Source organism: Vanessa cardui, chromosome 15 (assembly GCF_905220365.1).
Source record: "Vanessa cardui chromosome 15, ilVanCard2.1, whole genome shotgun sequence".
In the NCBI taxonomy this organism is placed as follows: domain Eukaryota; kingdom Metazoa; phylum Arthropoda; class Insecta; order Lepidoptera; family Nymphalidae; genus Vanessa; species Vanessa cardui.
Genome location: NC_061137.1, coordinates 6,228,272 through 6,254,346, shown reverse-complemented (window position 1 = coordinate 6,254,346; position 26,075 = coordinate 6,228,272). Strand labels below are relative to the sequence as shown.

Here is a 26,075-nt window from a genome sequence, read left to right as displayed (position 1 = left end):
TCATGCTCATATGAACAACGTTCAAGACTGCTTAGATTAAGTATAAAACAAAAATCAAATGGAATGGTAGAATAAATATTATGTGGCTAAAAAAAACTATGCAGTATTAGTTTTTTTTTTAAATAAATTATAGCAATTTTGTAAATGCATCAAGTCTTATATTATTGCCTTTTGATGACTTCCGAGGAAAATTTTTCCAATGTAAAATAATAACACCAAGCGAAATTCGTTACTTCACGGAAGTTTTATGTTTCAAATCATTAGTAAAAATATATGTAAATACAAATATTTCGTTTTTTTTTAATTATTGAAAACATTTTTTTATACGATGCACGTTTTTATACGCTTTTGATTTTGCATTCGCAAACAAAAGTTTTTTTGTATTATGCTTATGCGCTCCATCTCTTTTGTTTTATAACCGCAATAAAATTTACACAAATATTTAAAAACTTATTTAGTAATACTCTGAACATTTGGTTCTTGTAATGTATAAGTTAATTTTATAATACGTGGTCAAAGAAACATGTAAACTGCTTAGTTTTATTGCTGGCTTCGTACATCATTTTTATTAAAAATAGTAGTTATTGCTACTTATTATGTATCTATTATAAAATGCTTTTTTGGCTAGCTTTAAACTTTAAATTATTTAATTTTTCGTAGACACTAGACGTAGTTACGATACAATTGTACGGAATTGTGGAAAGGGCGGGGAGTTGTCACTGGATTACAAAAAAAACACCTGCTTTATGTAAATAAATGTATGTTAAACCGAAATGAAAAGTTTTAAATAGTCTAATATCGGTGCAGTGCTTCGTGGATTTCAAAAAATATCATATATCATATCTATAATTACAGATTATTTCGCATATAAAAATATATTTAACATGTAATAATAGATATTCCATATTTTATAATATAGAATTACACCATTAAATCGAGTCTACGATTTTACAAATCTAACGTCTGTACAAAATATATTTTGAATGTAATGTATGTTTAATTGTAACACAGTTTAAGTATATAAGCATATTTTTGAATATAAAAGATTTAGTCTGTCTCTAAAAGGCTTATTCAATCGATTTTTTTGACAAGTCTTAATATTTCACCATCGAACTCGCCAAATAAATTTGCTCGAATGATTACTCGAGTGATTTACCTCGATTAGTTCATCTCTAAGCACTAACGTCAGATCTAGAGGTCGTAGACGTCAGTTGTCAACGTCTCTTTGTTGACGTAGTGTCATTTTTCATAGAAACATTTACTTACTATTTTTAGTTTAATTCGTTTTCCCACGTTTTCAATTCAGATTTATTCACTTTACTCAAATTATAATAAATATCTATTAACAGTGAAGTAGTGAATTATATAACTAATAATAATGGGTCGAAAACTGCAATCTAAACAAATGTCGAAAAAGCGAAATCAAAAGGAAGGAAACAAATTTATTCAACAAAAGCGAAAAGAACTTTCGAATTTAGTAGATAAAGTACTTAAATTAACAAGCATATTTCAAGCTACGGGTACTGTAACCAAGAGTTGGGAGCATCATTTACAAGTAGAAGCAATAATTAAGGAAATTATTAATATTGAAACACCACTGACAAAAAACGAACAAAGCCAGAGAAAATTATATTTAGAAAAGTATGTCAGTTGGTTACACGATAATGGAGCGCAATTCGATGGTAATTATTTCAATCACGAATATTTATAGTGGCACTATCAAGAATATTTTTTAAAGATTTAAAATGATATCGATTTCTTTCAGGTGTTGATATATGCGATTTTGATGGCTATGAGCTTGGTTTGAAAGCAACCAAAGAATTTACAGAAGGATCTCTAATATTGACTGTGCCACATAAAGTCATTATGAGCGAAAAAGATGCAAGGGATTCAGACCTTTCTGCATTCATCAAAATTGATCCTCTTCTTCAAAATATGCCAAATATTACTTTAGCATTGTTTTTACTTCTTGAAAAGAGTAACCCAGGTAATATTAACATTACTTATATTAATACCAATGCAAAATGTACATAAAAATTAAATTCTAATTTAAAAATTGTACAACCCAATTATTATAAATTCATTATTGAAACTACAATTTAAAGTGAAAGGAAGTGGTTAAGAGAAAAGCTTTTGTATTCTGAATGAATATAAATGACTTTTAGTAGAATATAATATGGTAGAATTCGCAAATTGTATGAAATATGTAAAAAAGAGTTTGTGTATACTTTAAGTCCTAGTAAGGCATTTGGCAGTAACATTCATTTTATTTGATAAAATTAAAATAAAAGCTTTTTTTTTAAATTTGAATAAACAAAAAAGTATTCCAATTGAGGAATTATCATTAAAAACTAAAGAGAGCTATAAAAAAAATCTGTAAATGAGATATTGGGCTAAAAGTAATCTAAACTACTAATATGTTAGTACATACATACATACAACAATATTGAAATATATATATATATAATAATAATTAAAACTAAGCTAAGATGATGATTACTCATAATGATATATGACTTTTACTTTATTTCAGATTCATTTTGGAAACCATACATAGACTTTTTACCAGAGAAATATTCAACAATTCTTTATTTTACATCAGAAGAATTGGCCGAGCTTAGGGTATTGTATTATCATTATTATATTTATATAAGTACTAAAACATAGTTATATTTTAAATTGATAATTTATTTTAATTTATTCTATAATTTTCAGCCTTCACCTGTTTTTGAATCATCATTAAAATTGTACAATAGTATTGCAAGACAATATGCTTACTTTTATAATAAAATTCATTCATTGGATGTACCAGTTCTTAACAATTTAAAAGAAATATTTACTTTCGAAAATTACAGGTAAGAGATAGAATATGGAAATATCCTTTTTTTTTAATGTATTTGCCAAATTTAACATATCCTTTAGAATAATTAAACCAATTTTCTTCTTTAAAATTTATTAATTAATCTCCAAAACTTACATCAATTATTTTAAAATTAAAGACAATTGCACTTGCCACATAATACTGAAGTCTAGTTAAAATTACATATAATATACAAAGCAATTAAAGTGATAATAATAATTTAATTTTAATGACCAAATAGTTATTAAACGTCATTTCAAATGGAGATCTAACTTTAGCTGTTGTCAGGTCACTAGTAAAAAAATTTAATAAATATTAAGAATTATGTTTAAATTCAGTCTAAATGTTATCTAAAATTCTGCTAAATCTATTGAAACGGCTTTCTTAATGTGTCCCACATATATTCAGGTGATTCGCTCCCAGCACGAGTGTCAATTGAATCAATAGCATATATGTTTGAAGAAATCATAGGACTCTTACTACGAGTACTGCTATTGATTTTGTGTCCCTTTCGATTTTCAAAAATAGGAGTTGGTACGCACTCTTCTTCTTTAGCATGTTTCTTTTGGAACATTTTATTTTGTTGCCTCCATTTCAGAATAGCATATGTTAGTAAAAAGAGAATGAGAACTAATCCAATTATACTAGCTGTAGCAACTGTTACTGATTTGGTATTATTAGAAACAGTATTTGTTGCAGTAGGTTTTTGTGTTAATTCAACATTTTCGAATAATTTCATTTCTAATAATTCATCGGATGTTATTTTGCTATCAAAGTCTTTTAATTTTTGTATATCTTCCAATACAGTTAAGCTGTCACCGTCAATTTCATTTTCCAAATTATTCTTTTTCAATGTCTCAGACATTATCAGATCTGAAATTAAATGTGTTTTAATTAATATTCAAATACTAATTAATCATTAATTGTAATGCATTGCACTCACTTACCATCTCTTGAATGTTTATTTACTCCAATATTTTCGTTTTGATGACTCTGTTGCATCAGAGTTATTAAGTCATTCCATGTTATTAAATCTTTTTCAGAGTCTAACAGACGACCTTCTCTCGTTGTTACATGATTGGAAATATCTGGATCATCTGAATTGGTTTCATATATTTTTTTCCTTTCATCGTACAGACTTTGTCCTTCATTATCTATTTGACTAAAATTTTTAAACAGCGATATGATACCCATATTTTCCCCGTTTTCATTGACATTGTTACCAAAATCCATTACTACTGGAATGTTTAAATTGTTTGTTGCATTTAGATTGGGTTCAAAAGTCGTAGTTTTAGGATCATATGAATTTGCTTCTAACAGAGCCCTAAGAGGATATGTTTCCTTTGAAATCGGTTCTATAAGCGACTTCGACAAAAATGGTTCTGGTGGATTAGGTTCTCTTGATGTGTTGTGAAATATATCTGCCAAATGTACATGACTAGATCCCCTTTCCCTATGTTCCACTAACTCTCTCAAAGTCATATTCCTCTCTCTAAGTATTTTTGAAAGTCTTGCGCTAGCTGCAATGAATAATTAAAAATGTATTAACTATGTATAATTAATATTTCATATTACATTTTCATACAAATAATTGTAATTTAATTTTCATATTTTAAAACCTCAGTTCAATAAAATGTATCCCATATTACTTAAGATTAACATTAATAATAATACAAGTGAATAATGCAAAAATTCAGTATGAAACTTTAAATGATATTTATGAAAATAATGATTTAATTAATATTTTTAAATTCTAAAATACTCTTTTTAAGTGTAAATTTTTTTTAGAGACGGCTAAGTAAGTACATACCAAGATTATCACTGAGAATTTCATCTATTTCGTATTTAGCAGTTTCTCCAGTTGTGGCTGGAGCTTGCGTTGTTGATATCGATAATCTATGGTTTCTTTGAGGTATTCTCGTAGATCTAGTTATGTCATTCACAGTATTGGTAGCTTCTGTGGTCATGAAATCCTCTAAAGTTGAAAAATCGTCATCCTGGTCAGAATTTGTCGTTCTTGTCTGTGATTTAGAAATAAACTCACTAGCTGAAACATAATTTGCTGTACCATAAATATTTTTTAAACCTTGATCAGATGGTACCTTGTGGCGGTTGTTTAATTCAGGTGATTCAGTAGTTGAAATCTTTTGTTTAAGACGTTTCCTTTTCAATCTATTACTGTAAGCTTGCCTTCTCAATTCGGAGGAATTTACTATAGGTCTTAGTATAGGTACAATTACAGGCTTTTCAGTAACCATGACTTTGTCATCGTTATCTTCTTGAGTTACAACTGTCGTTGGCAAAGGCGTTTCTGTTTTGAAATTTAATCCTTTAGTGTCAGCGGACTCTAAACTTTCCGTTTTTTCATTGTCAGCAAAAAATGATATTTCTGTGTTTATAAATGCACCCGATGGATCAGTAGTAGTTTCGAATATTTGTTCTGTAGTTGTTTCTTCAGGTGTAAAAGTGGTGGTGATAGGCAATTTCACATTATTGGAATTATTTTCTATAATTTTAATATTAGGCTCTGTTGTAATATGACCTCTCCTCGTCATTGCAGGCAATACATCTTTCCATTCTTTTGACTTTGTTAAAGTTTTGCTGTTTTTGTATTTGAGTGATGTTAGTGTGATTAAATCTCGACTTAACTGTCCTTTTTGCGTATTATTTACTGCTGGTCTCATCCTTAACTTTCTTCGAACACCTATGGGGAATCGACGTCGTAATAAGGACTTTGTAGTATTCTCGACTAATAACGTTTCTGAATTTTCAGAACTTTCTGTATTACTAAAAGTAACACTTTCTGTATTGGTCGAGCAATCTGTAGTTGTTTCTATGTTTTCCTTAACTTCAAGACTTAAGTTATATAATGTTTTTTCTTGATCTTCTGACTCAGACATATTTTCAACTGGATCTACAGATTTTACATTACTGTTCACAGACATAGTTTGACTCTTAATTGAACTTGCGTCTTGGCCATCAATAACATCCTTTCTTTGTAGAACAGATATTGCTTTTTCTTTACCATGAAGTAAATCGGCTAAAGATAAATTATTTTGTTGTAATATTTCGCTTAAACTTTTTCCATTCGATTTCCTAAGAATGGCCTTTAGTGTATAAGGATCTAATGGTCCGTTTTCCTGAAAATATACAGAGTAATTTTAGTTCTAATTTTATATATATTTTACTACACAAGAAAAAAATAACATCACGTTTTGCTACATAGATTACTAGAATATTATAGAATTTATCATGACTTCTGTGAAATAACTTAAAAAAGTATGTCATAAAAAACATTAAACAAACAAGGTTAGAAAAATAAAAAACAAAAGTTAGTATTGTTCCAAAAATTTAACAACAAACGATGGTTGGTTAAAATTTAACTACGATACAGTGTTAGCAAATTGAATTTAAGTATTAAAATTTGCTGTACCACGAGATCTTCTTGACACAGGAATTGGTAAGATCCTTTCAAGTTCTCTTGCCACTGACTTTTAATGTCGTTCCAAGAATCATCGAAATAATCCTATGCGCTATTTTTCTAAACTAATATATTTTATTGTGAATGAAGTTAATTAGTATATCTTTTGATTTATTATATCACAATTTAAATAATTAAATAATTTTAAATATTATTTTATACGTATAATTATTATTTTTAAAACTTATAGATAAATTAAAGACAGGAAAGGGTTTTTTACCTTTGGTATTTCCACATCGCTATCTACAGTACTTGGTTTCTCTATATTTTGTCCATTTTCAATACCAAGTATTGAAGTTGTGTTTGATTTTTCAGCTTTCATAAAGTTTAACGAACGAGGTCCGTCTTTTTGTAGAATGGCTTCAGATTTAAAATTAATTTTTATACGATTTTTTTGAGTTGTTGTTTCACCAAATTGTGCTTTACTTTGATCATCAAAATCTATATTAGAGTCGATTTGTTCGTTCTCATCCCTGTCATAATTACGACTATTTTCTATATTGCTATCAATTCGAGTTTCTTTTTCGTGTAAAATTTCTTCACTACTTTCAGGGTGTTCGATTGGTCTAAATCCATTAAATTCGCTTAATTCTGGCCAGGTCTCTAACGATGGCCTCTTTCTTCTTTGACCACGTCTTCGTAATGGCCTTTCTAATCCTTCGTCGGTCCATTGAGTAGGTCGATTACGATCCTTAGAATCTTGATAATCGGCTTTCTTTCGGCGTCTTCTTGGCATTTCTATTACATCTTCTTGATGAGCTTGAGATGCTTCTCGATAAGATATACCTTCTTCTGGTGCAACGTCTTCTGGAGATTGATGCGGACGTCGCTTCCGCTTACGTCTTCTTCGTCTCATTGGTTGATTATTACCTTCGTCATCCCAATTTTCTTGATTAACGATCGGTAGTGGTGTCGTTTCTGGTTCTACTTCTATAGCCCTCCATGACTGAAACGTAACGCAAACATTTAATTAGAATTTTTTTATTATACAACTTAAAAAGTTACATTTCGTGTTATTTTTAGGTAGGGATGTAATTTGTATAAAATAGTTCATGTTCATAATGATATGAACGCTAATATAAACGTTTGTCTTTTTCTAATCAGATGTTTCATAAAGAGACAGCCCATCGCAACGCTACATGCTCTACATATTGTACACATTGTTTGCCAATTGTTAAAAAAATATCCGCTAAATGCTTGTAAAAGTGACAATACGCTAGTCACAACAGAGCGAAAGGATTTGCTTCATATAATAAACAATTACAGTTTTGTTTATTTCCCGTCTTTCTAGAAGGATTATTAGCAGTAAACGATCATATTTTATGAGTATGAACTAGCAATATATCTGTAATAATTTTTTTACCAATATTGTAATTTCGAATAGTTAAAGTATAATATCCGTATATGCTACTAATCCCTCGTAGATAATTCTACCACTCGCAAGCAAAACTATAAACGGATATTAAAGCTTCTTTATCTTTTATAAAGAATATTTTTTAAACTTGTTTCAACTTGATTAGAATGTATAATGCAATTAGTGACATGTCAAATTAACAAAATTTCATTCAGGCGTTATGATCATATACTGTCATATCCAATAGAATTAAAAAGAGATCAATAAAAAAAACAATAAACGATGTCAGTTACAAGTTGACCGCAGACTCGACTGTCACTAATCGAACATCACACCGATTATCACACCGACGAAAGTAGTTACAAAACAGATGTCATAATGGTCGAGGAAAGTCGAAAGCGAATATACCGGTTTTCAGTCAACAAGTGGTTGTTTAGTAAATTTTATGCGAATAAACATAATACCGATACTTTTCCGGTTTTGTAAACGGTTTCAAGTTCCGCGTTTTGCTATTCTCAGAATAAAACTAATGAGCGTATAATACTTATCTAAAATCTATTTATTGAGGAAATCAGTAACATTATATGTTATATAAACGCGTAGTAGACTTGATTGTCTTTCGTATCCCGTAAATAAAATTAAATATTTCTATCGTTAGTAAGTACATACATGTACAAATTTTTAGATATGAGTTCTACTGCTGGACAAAAGCACTATACTTTTTGCTGCTCCAATTAATGTATGGATTTACATGTGACAGAGTTTCATCCGACTTGTACAAGTTTTCTCGCAATGTTTTTCTTTACTGCCGATTAGGGCATGATTATAATAATTAATCTCCCGCTCGACGGTACATAAAAACGTAAAGCCACTGTGTAATACAACATTGCGTAGCTTAATGTTTACATTTAGAGACAATGAACGTATCTAAAATATTAAAATTTGTTGCAACTTCAGAAAGTAGCTTGATTTATAATTTAGGTCGACATAAAAAAAATACATCGTAATATTGATTGGTTTTTTTTTAGTTTCTACGGTGTGCCTTTTTATCGTTATAATATTGACAAGTAAATAAAATTGCGATTCATATATATATTTTTGTCTATTATATTAACATTCGTATAGTTTAGGTAATAATATTTGTAAACTTATAAGCATTTTAAAGTATAAAATGAGCAGTATCTCAAGATATAATATAACGGCAAGTAATCAATTTATTAATACTAAAATCGCAAAGACGTAGATGGCTCTGGAACCGAGGTTAGGTTAATAAATTCATTACTGTCAAACCCGGCAACTCAACTCTACGCTTTAAAAGGAACCTGTATCTGATACTACAACCAGTTTTTAGATCGATAGTTGGATTGTCCCAGTTTTCCTTATATATACTATAGCCCTGCTTTTAAGCCTATTTAAAAGGTAGGTTAATTTTTTCATATGTTACGCGATATTGTTACTTTGAACTGTGTTGACTTATTATATTTTTCATTTTTATGAAATCATATTTTACTGATTTCATTTCAAGAAAAACGAGACTTTTCGAGTTCTTATCCGGATTTTTGGGATTTTCCGGGAACTTTCCAAAAATTACAAATTAGGTAGTGTAAATATTCAAATGTGTATCAACAATTGTATACCTATTATTCTTATACATTTTTCGTAAACGCAATGGTTTGCAGGTTTTTTAACTTTATAAAAAAATAAAAATAATTTAACATTATACAAACTTAAATCAAAGTAAAGACAAATATTAGTCTGATCAAGGAGATTGTAAAAATAAATGATTATTTCAAATGAATTTTCAAACTGTCCACATTATCCATTTAATTTAAACGTCATTGGCGTTTGGCTCTATGTTATTTATGCTCTTTCTTGTAGAGTTGAGAGAGTTTTGCATTAAACATAATTTCCCTACCGTCTTGCATTTGCGGATAAAATTGTAGATTGTTTTCTTACGATACCGGAACTATAAAATATACAGTTACGTAATTAAACAAACATTTTCGAAAGTTTCACGGCTAATCTGTTTACAAAACGATTAAACCAAGAAAATGTCGACGCTTAAAAAGACTTCAAAGTACAAATGAAATATTCCATTGTTAACTAGTATGGATTGTTTTAGAATTTTTGTATTACCTTTTAGAGCCGAGATGGCCCAGTGGTTGTTAGTATGCGTGCGTCTTAACCGACGATTGCGCGTTCAAACCCAGGCAAACACCACTGAATATTTATGTGCTTAATTTGTGTTTATAATATATCTCGTGCTAGGCGGTGAAGAAAAACATCGTGAGGAAACCTGCATGTGTCTTATTTCATAGAAGTTCTGGCACATGTGTATTTCATCAACCCGTAATGGAACAGCGTGGTGGAATATGTTCCAAAAACCTTCTTCTCAGAGGGAGAGGAGTCCTTAGCCCAGCAGTGGGAAATTTAAAAATTCTCAAACACGATAATTGAAATCGATTGAAGTTGTAGAAACTAAGTTCGACTCGTGTTCCAAATTTAAAAATATGGATTTCAGATTCACTTTGAAATTTTTATCAAACGCGAATTTAATTTACTGATACTTATAGTATATAAAAAGTGAAGAAAGTTAGTTGTTTTACAAATTCTCGCTAAATTAGCCGTGATATATGAACTAATTGCACGATGTCTTGCGTGTCATTTAAAGTAATAAATCAAAAACGTACGTTTTTTCTAAAGATAACTAATAGAATACTTTTAATTAGGACTTTTAACAAGATACTCCTTTACTTCTCTAATAAGAAGGCCTCTCTAACCCCACTGACATTATTAGAGGCATAGAATTTAATCATACATGCTTAAATTCTATCTCTTCGAGACGATTCCATGCAACCCTATTGATCGTAAGAAGTAACTACAAAAAAATCGTATTTCTTTTGTCATAGGCATTTTTATGCTCCTAGAATGCGTCTGGTGGTGCTTTTTAATGTTCATAATTAATAACGAATAATATTATACCCTTTCCTATTGTATTTATTTACACTCAATACAGTTAGTCCAGTGGCTGACAGTCAAGTTAAATAAATTTTATAGGAAACATGCAGATTTGAATGTATGATACAAATATTGCATGTTTCTTCTATTATCTGTCATTTCCAATTGTTCTCTCGATACAACTTGAACTTGTTAAGGTCCTACACTATAAAATAAAATCGGTTGACAGCAGTTCGCCCTTGTTTTTAAACATCAAATAGATATTACTTCATTTACCTGGTCGTAGTTCGTTTGAGCTAAATCCAAGACTCTAGGTCTCATCTGTCTGTGGTTTTGTTCGTAGTTTTCTTCGGCGGAGTGCACGATAATCACCAAAGCGGCTAACGTACTTAACAAGGGCATCGTAACCTTCCAAATACAACCCATATTACACTAACGAACAAAATCCAATAAGAACGTCCCCGCACTATCAAGGTACACAGACTTATCACACTTCACGACAATTTTTAATTAATTTTGAATGCAAATAACTGCTTACACTTGTTATTTAATGTTCGAAAAACTAAGGGAAGAAATCACAGAAGGAAGAAAAAGAGATAACGTAGAAAGTTTTTATCGTTTACACTCATGCACTGGAATTCTCTTAGGCAGCACACGTTTAATCGAACTTCTAATTCGACATAATTTATTTGTAAACACTCCGATAAGGCTCGGCGGCTTGGAGCCAATTATGTTACTGGTTGATTAGTGGTGATAAATGCAAGATTTCTCGTGCGAGTTTCCCCCTTTTTTTTAAATTTCGAACGTGAAAGTGACTCGACACGTTCGCGCGCGACAGTACGGTGCGTAAGAGTGGCGATCGAGCTTCATCGTCTTTGAAGAACTCGAAACCGTACTTTACGCGCTTATTGTTTTGAAAGAATTGTTTTTCTTGTAACGAATAAGGTTTCAAAAACGTACTGCTTTATAATTGTTTATAAAAAAAACCAAAACATATACATTACTATTTAATTTTTATTATCTAATTTATTTATGTTTTATTATGACTTTTTTTTTGTTGTGTATTTCAAACACATTTTTTGTAGAATCTTTAAATTTGATTACACAGAGGTGTGCGATATTTTTCTTTATGTAACTGTTTTCTAATTCAAATATATTTTTAATGTTTTATTTTAAAACATGACTCAGCTAAATATTTGATTACATAACGAGAGAAACAGATGACCAAAGATCAAGTTAACATTCTTAGAAAACATTAATATTTTTTATATAATATTCTCTACTCATATTTTCTAGAAATTATAATTAAAATTTCAATTATGACAAGTAGTGAATTTAGATAATTTTCTTATCAGCATAAATTAATAATTTAAAATACTAATTTATCTTATAGTTTCGTTAAATAAGGGTAGACCTTAACATATAAGTACCAAAAGTTGGAGTGAACCAGTGTAACCACAAGCACACGGTGTATAACCTAATAGTCCCCAAGGTTGGGGGCGCATTGATGTAAAAAAAATATTAAATTTTTTCATTACCGATGTTTATAGGTTATGTTCACCTATCAAATAATCGGTTAGCTTTCTTATTCTTTTTTTTTATTTTAAATTAGTTTGGCGGTAGTAAAAGTTGTAATTTAATGTATGCATAGGTATGCGTTATAATTATTTTAACTAACAAATTACTTATGATATTGTGTTCCAACGAAACATTTTTTTTTTTTTTTAATATTTCTTTCATATATATAGGGTATTTATTTCATATGAGTTATTTGGAGATTGGTCATAAATACTTCCATAATAACTATGTTATTGTGTTGTCAAAGAAAAATACATTTATGAAATTATTTGAAGTAGTTTAGTGCTAATGTAAGAGTTTAAGACTCGAGCTTGTAGTAGAGTGTTTACTCTACTATAAGCTCGATAAGAAAAGATAAAATTATTAACATATAACCAATGGATTTTTGACCCATGGGTTATATTTAAACAGACCAGAATCAGTCGTTGACGTTTGTGAAACGGAGTTATGGAAGTAATCTTGGTAGGTATATATCATAAAAGATTACGATGTAATTTCCATTCGCGAAGATGCTGATCGCTGATCATACTATTATATATGTGAAACGGAATGTGCGCACGCGCCGCCTCCCATGCGGAATGTTCGTCGTCTAGAATTATCATTATTCGCGAATCTATAATGGAATAATGATATATCACTATAGTTTTTATATATTCTTAACTCTCATTCGTTAGCGATATTTATTCTATTATTAGAAATTTCTATTTGTTTTTATTAAAATGTAGGTTTTTTTCGAGTGTGATAATTTTTAATGTAGACAATATATAAATATATCAAGCTGAATTTTTTTATATAATTATTAAATACGATATTATTTTCTCTATTATGCTATTACGATTAAAAACTTTTCAGGATTTACTTGGTTGTAGGGCTTTGTGCTAGCCCGCCTGGGTAGGTACCACCCACTCATCATATTATATTCTACCGCTAAACAACAGTACGCAGTATTGCTGTTTTCCGGTTTGAAGGGTGAGTGAGCCAGTGTAACTACCGGCACAAGGGACATATCTTACCCCGCCTAGCCCGCCTGGGTAGGTACCACCCACTCATCATATTATATTCTACCGCTAAACAACAGTACGCAGTATTGCTGTTTTCCGGTTTGAAGGGTGAGTGAGCCAGTGTAACTACCGGCACAAGGGACATATCATCTTAGTTCCCAAGGTTGGTGGCGCATTAACGATGTAAGGAATAGTTTAGTTAATATTTCTCACAGCGTCATTGTCTATGGGTGATGGTGACCTCTTACCATTAGGTGGCCCATACGCTCGTCCGCCAACCTATTCAATAAAAAAACAAACGATGGTTAAATCATATCGATAAAACTACAGACACAGCGGAAGGGTTTATAAAATATATTTTTTATGCAAAACAATTATTACGATAACTTCCGATCAACTTCCGAGATTCCGGGTCGATAACAACCTGATAATTACAATTTTCACGCCCGCCTGCTCCATGCTGTTTCTCTTAAACTATTTTCTCTAGATATTACTCTGTATATATTTAACGTCATCGTCGCTCTTATTTACTTTCAATACTGAAGCTGTTCAATGCTTAGGAAATGTTATTTTTAAGGAAACGTAGCGTGTTCAAATCACGTAGGTACATGTCCTGCTTATGTTTTTCTATTGTTTACTTTATGTTCAATAAGCGACATTTATCTTAGCAGTAAAATAAAAAGGCGTAAAGTAGTTTTGTATCTGTTGCTAAATAGATTCAAAATCAAAATAAACTTTATTCAAGTAGGCTTTTACAAGCACTTTTGAATCGTCATTTTACAATTAAGTGAAGCTACCACCGGTTCGTAAAGTAGATTCTACCATGAAGAACCGGCAAGAAACTCAGTAGTTAGGATGAAATATATATATCTTATAATCGGTCTTAAGTTAAAGACATATTGTTACTTACTAAATATTCATTCTGATAAAAAATAATTCTGACATTATATCCATGAAAAGGGTTACACGTGATACTTACGTAACCTTTGAAATTATGATTTTAATGAGTAAATTATGCCACTGCTGGGCGTAGAATCAGTTTGAGGAGAAAGTTAAGAGTGTATTTCGCTACGCCGCTCTGATGTGGATAGCTGATTACATATGTGATAGATTTTTATCCAATATATGTAGGTTTCCTCACGATAATTTACTTCACAGCTGAACACGACATGAATTATAAAAACATGAAAAGTCAGAGCCTAATTTTTTGGTTAATATTCGTGTGTTTTAACCACGATCATCAATATGAATGCTCGTCCTTTTAACTTAAGCACATTAATTGAAATGCATTATGTTGCTAGTTTGATTCTCGTACTTTCTTTAAAAACGCATTGATGATTTATTAGCTTCTTAATGTTGTTCGAATCGAAATCACTTCGCCTAATGATCAGTTTCAAGATACAAACAACCATGTATTAAATAGTGAAAGAATAATTTATTGCTATATTAATTACTCAGTTTTTATTACGTATTATAACCTCTCGTAATGAAATCCACACTCGATCTCATCTGAATCGCCGTCACAGGTCATTGTTTGCATAATTTCTCACACTCTTACTTTCCTAAGTATACTACAGCGCTACATCACATAATGTCGACTAAAAGAGCATATACACTTGTTTTAATTTTCAATATAACGGTATTTGTGTTGTTAAATACATCATTATATCAATATACGGATGACTTTGAAAATGATCTATACTTATATTATAAAGAAACTCTGACTAATACGCTTCTCCGGCTAAATCACTTACTCGAATTCTATCAAATATAAAACAAACTTGTACTCAAAAAACATACTACTTTTTGTACGTGAATGCTACTACGGCACTCCTAACACACGGCTGAAACCGCGGCTCAAAATTAGTGTACAATAATATGTAAGATTCATATGTATTTTTTTTGTTATGAACACTAACAATCGCAAAAAATAAAATAAAAGTTAGTTTATTTTGCGTGTCATCTTAAGTTCAAATCAACACCGACGCCAGCTTTAAATATAAACTTATTGTTGATTAAACGGCGCTTGAAATATCATTAAATAGCAGAAGAACAATAAAAGTAATTTAACAAAAAGTAACAAAACTCAATACAATGAACATTTTAAGTTATTTTGACTTCAATTACACCTGAGTATGTTGCTGATTCAATTACATTTTAAGACTACCGTATTTTACAAGTGTGTAGCACACTTAGTGAGATCGCTATACAACAAAACCATGTTATGGCGTCATTAGTGTTTTATCCATTTGTGACAAAGTTTAACATGTTATATGCAAAGTGACACTTTGTTCATTCGGGTAGACTGACTAGTAACGTATAAAGATACAACCTTACACACATATATATAATCATTGCGGTCTGGGTAGCTTATCAAACATCACATATTAACTTACGAAGACCAATACTCAGTGTTGTTATGCTTTGGTTTAAAGGGCGATTGAGGCATTGTAACTAGAGTCACACTATCTTATTTATAAAGACTGGCTTCTGATTTATATGCACAATGTCTATGAGTGGTAGTGACCATTTAGCGCCAGGTAGCTGATTTGCCTGTTTGCCTGCTTATAAATGAACAAAATTGAAATTAAATTGAAATAAAACAAACTCTATCTCAGCTTCAATAACGCCAAATGAAATATCTGACAATTCTCTTAAAAATGTCCATGATGAAACTCAATACTAAAATGGTATTTCTTACTCAAATACCGTAATTCCTATCATTATACTAAATTAATTATGCGAAGAATTTCTAACCACATTCAATTTGATGTTGGAGATAAATTGTTATTAGTCTTATGTAATGTTTTATGAATTCATTTTCTATAATGCGATGTGATTTCATCGTTTAAAGTTTTATTTTTGACGGTCTACTTATCAACGAAAATTATACGGACTGTTATATAAGGTATATAAGAAAGTGTCAGCCTCGTCGGATTAGTGACTGGCTTAAAATATTGCAAATACACAAGCCCTAGATGTACACTACGTACGATGTATGCAAATACATTGTAGGGGTTTTGTATTGAGATATTGTCAATTTCTCCCGACGTCCGAAATTTAACTGTTTGCACTGGGGAGTACAGGGGTGCCTCGGATATATGTCTTAATATGCCGATTTAACTTAATCTTGCAACTGATGTTATGACTCGTGTCGTATTTGAGGTCCTTTCGAATTATGAGAGGTTGTATATGCTGGTCTGATCTCCATTGTAATCTTTTTTATGATACTGGCTGTTAAATAATCTTTGCCAATTATACTTTTTTTCAAATATAATATAATATTTGAAAAAAAAAGTATAATTGACAAAGGGAATTTAAAGTTCTTTATTTAAATTTACTACAAGATCGTATCCCTTTAACGTAAGAAGGTGTGTTGCGTAACCACAGAGCGATATGTAAGATTATTTCCTTGAGAAAAGTAAAAGTTAATAGAAACCCACAATAGTTTATTGTTTTGATTCATTTACAAGCTCTCTTTTTGTTAATCATCTAAAGACGAACTCTATTATATTCTCGAGGAAATGTTTGTGCAAATCTTTCATCTTTTCATAATTGGTATCGCATTAAGCATTACGCACGTCCACTTAATTATAATAACTAAGATCAAGTTATCTTTTAAAGATAAATTTTCTTTATTACATCATTTATACAAAATAATACATTTTTACTTATATAACTTGGCGAAACGCAGCAATTTGTTTTAATTTTTGTAGATTAGAATAAGTTATCGATACTTATTATAAGTTTTTCTCATATATACATATTTATATTGTTATCCATCATTACAGTTGTAATTAATCCGACAGGTGGGCGGTGTCCACGGTCATGACGAGACTGAATAATATACAGCTTGAAGATCGACCGACTACAGCCTTTATACCTCTTTGGGATATGTGCAATCATGAACATGGGAAGGTACATATTTTTTTTATACTTATTGACGAAAGAAAAAAGAACAATGTTAAATTAAATTTAACGTAAATACTATTTAAAAAAAAAACAGTAGATACTGTTTTCCACGAATGTAATTACACAAGGCAGAACGCTTATAAACTCCACACTTTTTATACTAGTTTATATTAATAACTTGTAAAAATAACCGTCTGTCCGTTGCTCTATCCAAATCCAAATTTCCAAGAAAGAGTAACTGCTTTTTTTATACTTAATACCTGACGACCACTCACAGACAACGCCAACGAATCCGCAAGCGATACCTAGTCACACACTATTTCCAGCACCAAGTCCTTTATTGGTCTTTATAACATTCCAATCCAGACATAGCGATCGTAAAGCAAAGATGACCCATAGGTTAGACCCGCAAATCGTGACACTGGTCTAACAATTTTTTATTATTATATATTTATTTGAATCATATTATATATTTTAGTTTTTTGTCCTGCTTATTTATCAGGATAAAAAACCGGATATGATAAAATCTACATTTTATTTTGCTAAGTCAGAATTTACTTATCAAATTGTTAACATTACTAACAATTGTATACACAGAAACATACATTTATAATTCCACGTCATAAAATGTGCAAATTGCATTGAAGAATTTTGATTCGTTAAAAAAAAACAATTGAACGTTTTAGACATTTAAATCTTCGTAATTTATCCAATTAGATTTACGGTTGATAATTATATTTAATTGATGTTATTTTTTTTATAATTTAACGCAATATTTATATTATAAATGTGAAAGTTAGTTTGTCTATCATACTTTCACATTTTGACGCATCAGTCTCCACTGCGCATCTTTATTTTATTTTTAAAATATGTATTTTTTAAATTAGTAGCTTGCAGACACATTGGCAAATATATTACATAAATTGATTATATCATATATATTTTTAAATTTAGAATATAATGGCAAGGGTATCATGAAGGTAATTTATGATTAAAGGCTCAATAAAACCTCGCATTTTGCACTCGTAGGTTCAGCCAGCGTTTACAATGTAAGCGCAAAAAAATGTGTTTATTTACATCACATTAGAAACCTCTTTAATGTAAAATCACTGTTATTACATTAAAAAAAAACGCTATAAAATCCGTAGCATTAAAGATCTAATCATACATAAGGACAGCAGCGAGAAGCAATTTATTTTATGCTTTATTGTGTCGTGATTTATCGATATAAATACGACAGTGGTCAGTATTAAACTGCTCAGTTTAATTTTAAAAACCATAATTCTGAAATAGAAATAGTGAGCTTTAACGCTACGGGTCTCAAGGATTCAAATCGCATTTTGATCCTCAAAGTAACCGCGTCATTCCGTCTCTCCTGCTCCCGAACTTTCACCGGTCGTATTACCGATGGATCACCGGATTGTAAATGTGTGTGTAACAGAGTGAGAAAGAGAGACAGAGATCATCCAAGTTTAAACTACTTAGGCCTCGAAAACTGCTCAGGATCATCATCAATACTGATACCGATTAATCTATCTTATCTATATTAATATTACAAATACAGTATAACCCGCTTAAAACGATTTCTCAGGGACCCCTCCAAAAACGCGTCTTAAGCGAGAAAGCGTATTATGCGGGATAGGAAAACCAGTATAAGTGTAACCATGCAGTATCACGGGTTCTTCTTCCAACAAGTACGTTAAGCGCGGGCGTATTACACGGGATGACGAATCGTATTAAGCGTTAAGAAATGTATGAAAATATGTCTCAAGTTGCAGGGCGTAAATCGGGGTATTATGCGAGAAATCGTATTAAGCGTGATCGTATTAAACGGGTTATACTGTATTAAAGTTACTCTGTCTATCTGTCTGTAGATCTTTCACGACCGAACCAATGAACTGAATTTGATGAATTTTAATATGAAGCAAACTTGAATTCTAAAAAAGGACATTGGCTACTTTTTTGCCTGACACATGACAACCAACACCCTAACACACGAGAGAAACCGCGGGCGAATACTAGTACCAATATAAGACATTGCAGTAGTAAAGTGTTGGCATGTGGATTGTTTTTTTTTTTTTTTAATAAATAAATAAATATGATACAACATCACATACATTACTCTGATCCCAATGTAAGTAGCTAAAGCACTTGTGGTATCGAAAATCAGAAGTAACGACGGTACCACAAACACCCAGACCCATGACAACATAGAAAACAAATGGTAATCTACATCGACTCAGTCGGGAATCGAACCCAGGACCTCGGATTGGCGTACCCATGAAAACCGGTGTACACACCACTCGACCACGAAGGTCGTCGTCGATTAGTAGTTGTGATAAAATTACATTTGTAACATTACAGATAACGACCGATTACAACAAGGAGCTGGATCGTGGCGAGTGTTACGCGCTGCGCGACTTTCATCCCGGCGATCAGATCTTCATATTTTACGGAGCGAGACCGAACGCCGACCTGTTCCTTCACAATGGGTAATATTATTGCATTTTATATTTGCATTCATTTGTTTTTTTATCCCGTTCGTAATAGTCTTCGAACTGTTTTGATTACATAACTAATTGTGATTTATGTTTTCGTAAGTGGTCCGTGTGGTTTCGGCCTTTTGTTACTCGTCTAGATATAGCTACGTGTTCGTTAAGGTATGTGAGACTAGGTAGGAAATGTAAGTTTGAAAAAGCTGTGTAATTGCAAAAGGATTTCTTAGTCCTCGTGGTTGACTATAAAATATCTGGTCGCCTATTCACCTGTTTGCTGTTAAATGTTGAAAAAGAGTAGTAGTAGTAGTGAGTTTCTTGATTGTTGTTCTCAGTAGAATCTACTTGCCGAAACGGTGGTACCTTCACTTAATTTTGTTGTTAAATAACGATTTAAACGATTTGCTGGTAAAAGCCCACTTGAATAAAGTTTATTTTGATTTGATTCCTATCTTATATTAATAAATTAAGCTCAAGATTCTGTCACGAATTGTATGCACATTTAGTGTTTATTAAAAACAATGCCCAATAAATAGAAAATGCATAAACACGTTCCACAAAAGATATTATATCACGTTAAGTGTATCCGTTTACAAAACAATTGACTGTTTAACAAATCATACAATAGCTAAGTAAACAAAAAACATAAATCAGCCGACGACGTAAACAAAATTTATTACATAACGCACGTGTGATATAATAGTTACGCGCGGTTACGTCGAAACGTGCAAAAAAATAATTCGGATCAATTATATGCGGGCAGAGTTAAACGGAGTGTGTATAATGAAGTTATTATGATCTGAAAAATGCTCAGCTTAAACGTTTCGTAGCGCAATTCGAACTTTTTTTATCTGTAATCTTTTTTTTTTCATTTGTTTCTTTAGTTCTCAATGAAGTGCACTGTTACAGTAAATTTATACATATACTAGAATTTGTTTTGTAACATTGTAATCGCATTTAAAGAAATGTATTTATATGTAATTACATATATTATCACACTCAATAGATTGAATAGTATTAGTGTATAAGAAATAGTGACACGCTATTAAAAAGGAATTTCATAAACAGAAACAATTGAGTAAACTCTGCTACTATTTGTACTTGGACACACTAATACTATTTGGAGTTTGTTGATCGGAAAAGCGCATAGTTTTACTCATAAATAATAAATAAATAAATATTCGACAATATCACATACATATACTCTGATGGCAATGTAAGTAGCCAAAGCGCTTGTGTTATGGAAAATCATCAACCACCACAAGGTACCACAAACACCCAGACCTAAAACAACCTAGAAAATTAACGAACTTTTTCCAAATTGACTCGGTTGGGAATCGAACCCAGGACCTCGGAGTAGCGTACCCATGAAAACCAGTGTACATACTACTCGACCACGGAGGTCATCGAGTTTTGCTCATATATATTTTCCTCATGAGAAATTGAATAACGTTCTCAATAATTATTACGTTTTCAAAATATTACTAGAATTCCAATTTTCGTGTATATAACTTGAAGTTAACTTATTTTAGAATTACATGCTTTTGTTCCATTTTATGTTTTCAATGTTTCTAATTTACTATGTTACAGTCATAGTGATTAAATAGCTATTATACATAATGACTGGTCATTATATATAATGGCCAAATTCACTAGACAAAGTAATAAATTAATCACTTTGTCTGGACATTATTCATAATAACGTGTCAAAGTTAGTCAAAGTAATAAATACGGTCTAGCCGACTTGTTAACCCTCCCTTCATCTTCAACTTTACGCAAGGAATCAGTTCACTGTCTGCAAAGAAACGTTTTTTACAATAGATATCGTTCCTCAACATTAAGTTGCCATCAGGGAATGTGCAAAAAAAGAGTCACATCTTGACGGCCAAGGATTTCAGAATTGCAACTGTACTAGAGAATGCGTCTCAAATAGGTGTAAATGTAAAAAGTCAAACCTCATGTGTAACTCAAAATGTCACAAGAGCCTTACTTGTAAGAATAAAATAATAATTATGACCTGGTTAATTAATGTCAGTTCGTTTTAAAAACTTTATTATTTTTGTATTTATTGAGTGTTGATCCCTGTGTTTTTTTTTTTGTTTTATAGCCAGTGAGCTTTAAATTTTATTTATAAATTAAAGTTAAATAACTTTATAACAATGTTAATTGACATGAAATTACTATCTAATTTCATTTTAATTTTTTAAATAATCTTTATGATTAGTTAAGGCAAATTGAAATATAATTTTATAATTTTAAACGCATACCTACATGTTTTATTACATTATCCAAGTCATCGAAGATATTATATATAATAGCTAGTTAATGGGATTAATTTTGTGTTCATTATCACTTTAACCAAACTGAGTAGATATTATGTATAATGGCTAGTCATTATACATAATATCCAGATTTATTACTTTGGCTGTAACAACCACATAACCATAATCTGGATACATGTTTTTATCTGTTAAAATGTGTTACTTTTAATTGATATGTATAGTAGATAGATAGCCCTCTTGGTGGTAGGGCTTTGTGCAAGCCCGTCTGGGTAGGTACCACCCACTCATCAGTTATTCTACCGCCAAATAACAGTATTGTTGTGTTCCGGTTTCAAGGGTGAGTGAGCCAGTGTAGCTACAGGCACAGGGGACATAACATCTTAGTTCCTAAGGTTGGTGGCACATTGACGATGTAAGGAATAGTTAATATTTCTTACAGTGTCATTATCCATGGCTGATGGTGACCACTTACCATCAGGTGGCCCATATGCTCGTCCGCCAACCATTAAAAAAATCTTTGTTTGATTCATACTACAGCATATCGATCAGTTAAGTTTGTATTATTTATTTAAAATAATAAGCAAGCCATTTGACTCGGTCCGTTACCAATCAAAATCAAAAAAAAAAATCAAAATCAAAATAAACTTTATTCAAGTAGGCTTTTATAAGCACTTTTAAAACGTCATTTTACAATCAAGTGAAGCTACCACCGGTTCGGAAAGTAGATTCTACCGAGAAGAACCAGCAAGAAACTCAGTAGTTACTCTTTTTTAACATTTAAAAAATACAACGTCATGTTAATTAAATACAATTATTTCAATTAATGTATCCTGCTTGGATCAATACAATCGGGTCTAAATTCGACTGCGACTTTATTTAAAACATTAATTTAATTCAACTACGTCACTGGTAGACGTTGTTTTTGACCGTATTTATTTTCTCTTTCCAGTTTTGTGTATCCACAAAATCAACACGACAGTCTGTCGCTCGCCCTCGGCGTCAGCTCCAGCGATCCTCTCCGAGAGGCAAAGTTGGGCCTCCTGGCGAAACTCGGTCTCGCTGGAGTAACGCACTATAACTTATATAAAACCTCGAATCCAATAAGTGCAGAGCTACTAGCGTTTATAAGGATATTTAACATGAATCAAGGTCAGTTTGAAACGAATACGTTTTTTCAAGAAGTCTTTTTATTTTATAATAGATTATAGGTTAGTTATCTTAAATATATAAGTATTGGTACATACATAATACTTATCGTGTGTCAGTTATAAAAATAATTTAGAAGCTAGACATGTATCTAAATGTTTTTACAGAATGCGTACTAAAATGTGTTAGCCTTAAAACTCCGTATCATTTTTCAATTATTTGGAAAAAACCAAAGTATTTATATTTGTACACATGATATCGAATAATCGAAGGTACTTCGCACTTTAAATTTATTATAAATTGTTTAATTTATTTGCTTTCAATTTTAACTTTAAAATTACTACTTATACCGATTATATCAGAAAAAACATAGTTTAGATAAAATTTTTCATATTTACAAGCATGACTTTATTTTATGATTTGAAACAATACCTGCCTTAGGTAAAACTTGTAAGAAAACAAACTTACATAATATTTTGAGCACAATGAATAACCCCTTATATTAAATTATATTTTTAAAGCTACCAAATACAAACAAATAGTTATTGTTTCCCCGTGCAACTTGCAGAGGAGCTAGCGGAGTGGTCGCGGCAGAGCGTGATAATATTTTTAGCACAATGAATAATCCCTTATATTAAATTATATTTTTAAAGCTACCATATACAAATAGATAGTTATTGTTTCCCCGTGTAACTTGCAGAGGAGCTAGCGGAGTGGTCGCGGCAGAGCGTGATAATATTTTTAGCACAATGAATAACCTCTTATATTAAATTATATTTTTAAAGCTAACATATACAAACAAATAGTTACTGTTTCCGTGTAACTTGCAGAGGAGCTAGCGGAGTGGTCGCGGCAGAGCGTGATAATATTTTTAGCACAATGAATAACCCCTTATATAAAATTATATATTTAAAGCTACCATATACAAACAAATAGTTATTGTTTCCGTGTAACTTGCAGAGGAGCTAGCGGAGTGGTCGCAGCAGAGCGTGCCGGGCGAGCTGGTGGCGGAGGGCGCGGGGGGCGCGGGCGCGGCGGATGCGCGTGCGCACGCTTACTTGCTCACGCGCTGCCGCCTTGTGCGCGCCGCCTACAAGGACACCGGGGACGACCACTCCTCCCCTCATAGGTACTTATACTTGTTTCGACCCTGATAACTTATTACATACATTGCATCATCTACATTTCGATTGTAATTGATACTATATTCCCACTCATTTGTGTTATACCCAACTTGACCATTTATTTTTTGATCCAAAACGGGACACAGGTTTATTTCAGTCAATTTAAAGGTAGTCAAGAAAAAGAAATCCTTTTTTTAAAGTCATTCATTAAGAATATATCAGTTAGGTCAAAAGTTACAAATTATTAGAGGTATACGGTATACCACACTCGCACACCGCTCGCATTCGACTGAGCTGCTGACAATTTCGTGTCCCAGAGTTCATCTCACGAACACCGGAACTCGTAACCTTAAAAAGGGACTGTCCCGTTCAAAAAGGGACGTCTGGTCACGTTAGTTATACCACCTTAAAAATACGTCGTCTTTTTCTGCACTTGATCCCTCTCTAAGTCGGGCAGATTACGTAACGGATACCTATAAAAAAAGTACACAGGTACATTACGTTCATTTTGATTCTGTTAACTTATGTTGTTATCCCCTATATAAATGCTATTGTAATAGAGTCCATATTCCTAATACTTTATGAGGTCCTCTAACAAGACACGTCGCTTTTTTTCTGCGCCAATTCCCTCGCCATGTCTGACAGGTTGCCTATCGGATAGCATTTAAATTTTACCGAATCTCTTTATACCAAATACGTTACATTCGTTTAAAATTTAAATATGTTAATTATCTTATAAAACGACGAATCTCCATGCTTTTATTTCAATGTCTCCTGGTCCAGTATATTATGATATTGATTATGAGCATGTTGTGTTAGCGCTCTAACTAGTACAGTATTATGTTTCCGGCGCAGTTAACATTCTACATGAAAAATGTCGTGTATGAAATTTAATCAAATATGTATATAAGAAATGAAATATTAGCATAAGTTGTTACACAAATTGTTGCACTGTTCCTACCTTGCTCTTAAATCGTGAAACTAACTCGTTCTTTAAATTAAGACGAGCCCCTTCCAATCATTCCTTAGTGCAATGTTATACAAGTACATAAACGGTTCTTACATAATGCATAAATTCTTAAAAGATATTTTTTGGGATAGTTTTTAGTATAACTTTAAAAAAGACTGAGAATGTAGCTCAGAGTAATTAGGACAGTAATATAAATCCATTGTTTTAATTGATATTGTATTTTAATTTTTGATAATTGAACTTTTTTTCTTTACAGGAATAATATAAAACTACTAAAGCAATGTGAAGTACAAATATTAGATAATGCCATAGAGTACTTAAGGAATGTTTTAGAAAAACTTCCCACCGCTGAGAAACCTTAAAAATATAATCATAGATCAATTATAATTTGAACCTTATTACAATCGAGGTAAGGTCGTCTTTGTACAAGTTTATTTTAACTACGAACAAATCATGACAGTATTGCAATATTTTTACATGTTTTATACATCCTTTGTTATTATTTATTTAAGTAATATCTTTACAACGAATTTCGAATTCATGTTTTGTTTTTATGTGTGATGTGATTTAATTTCTTTGCAAGAGTGTATTTTAAATAAATATATTGTTTCGTGAAGGCGTTTTTCATTTCAATAAAAACAAAAAAAGTTGCTTAAAAATCTTAATTAATATAAATTCTTATAATATTATTTACAATTTGTTCTCGTGGCGTCTTATATCTAGTGTTAAATATAAATTAAATTACCTAAATGATATTTTTCACGGACACATTCAGTTATCACAATGTTGAGGATAATAAGGAGGCAAAAAGGAGGAGGTGCATTTTATTCGATAAAAATACAAATCCTCACAGTTTGTCATTTAAAAAGTTTCATACCAAAATACACTCAATAATTGAATTTCCAAACAATGAC

At 31.4% G+C, this 26,075-nt stretch overlaps 2 protein-coding genes across 2 annotated transcripts; one reads left to right on the top strand and one right to left on the bottom strand.

The window, feature by feature from the left end:
* Positions 1-1,200: 1,200 nt before the first annotated feature.
* On the top strand, positions 1,201-25,777 carry LOC124535589 (actin-histidine N-methyltransferase). The gene is made up of 9 exons (XM_047111848.1): positions 1,201-1,682; positions 1,766-1,987; positions 2,534-2,622; positions 2,716-2,855; positions 17,042-17,150; positions 19,509-19,636; positions 22,871-23,070; positions 24,028-24,196; positions 25,418-25,777. The coding sequence occupies exons 1-9, from the start codon at positions 1,379-1,381 to the stop codon at positions 25,521-25,523; spliced, it is 1,467 nt and encodes a 488-aa protein (XP_046967804.1). The 5' UTR covers positions 1,201-1,378; the 3' UTR covers positions 25,524-25,777.
* LOC124535588 lies at positions 2,671-11,522 on the bottom strand. Its single transcript, XM_047111847.1, has 5 exons — positions 10,930-11,522; positions 6,562-7,287; positions 4,671-6,000; positions 3,808-4,380; positions 2,671-3,733 (listed from the first exon to the last, which is right to left on the bottom strand). The coding sequence occupies exons 1-5, from the start codon at positions 11,077-11,079 to the stop codon at positions 3,228-3,230; spliced, it is 3,285 nt and encodes a 1,094-aa protein (XP_046967803.1). The 5' UTR covers positions 11,080-11,522; the 3' UTR covers positions 2,671-3,227.
* Positions 25,778-26,075: the final 298 nt, after the last annotated feature.

Bases quoted from the DNA above. Each gene is read 5' to 3' on its own strand.
- LOC124535588 (XM_047111847.1), bottom strand. From the start codon at position 11,079: ATGGGTTGTATTTGGAAGGTTACGATGCCCTTGTTAAGTACGTTAGCC. The intron at 4,381-4,670 runs GTATGTACTTAC...TATTCATTGCAG, and splicing joins AATTCTCAGTGATAATCTTG to CTAGCGCAAGACTTTCAAAA. The intron at 3,734-3,807 runs GTAAGTGAGTGC...ATTTAATTTCAG, and splicing joins AAATAAACATTCAAGAGATG to ATCTGATAATGTCTGAGACA.
- LOC124535589 (XM_047111848.1), top strand. From the start codon at position 1,379: ATGGGTCGAAAACTGCAATCTAAACAAATGTCGAAAAAGCGAAATCAA. The intron at 1,988-2,533 runs GTAATATTAACA...ACTTTATTTCAG, and splicing joins TCTTGAAAAGAGTAACCCAG to ATTCATTTTGGAAACCATAC. The intron at 17,151-19,508 runs GTACATATTTTT...GTAACATTACAG, and splicing joins GCAATCATGAACATGGGAAG to ATAACGACCGATTACAACAA.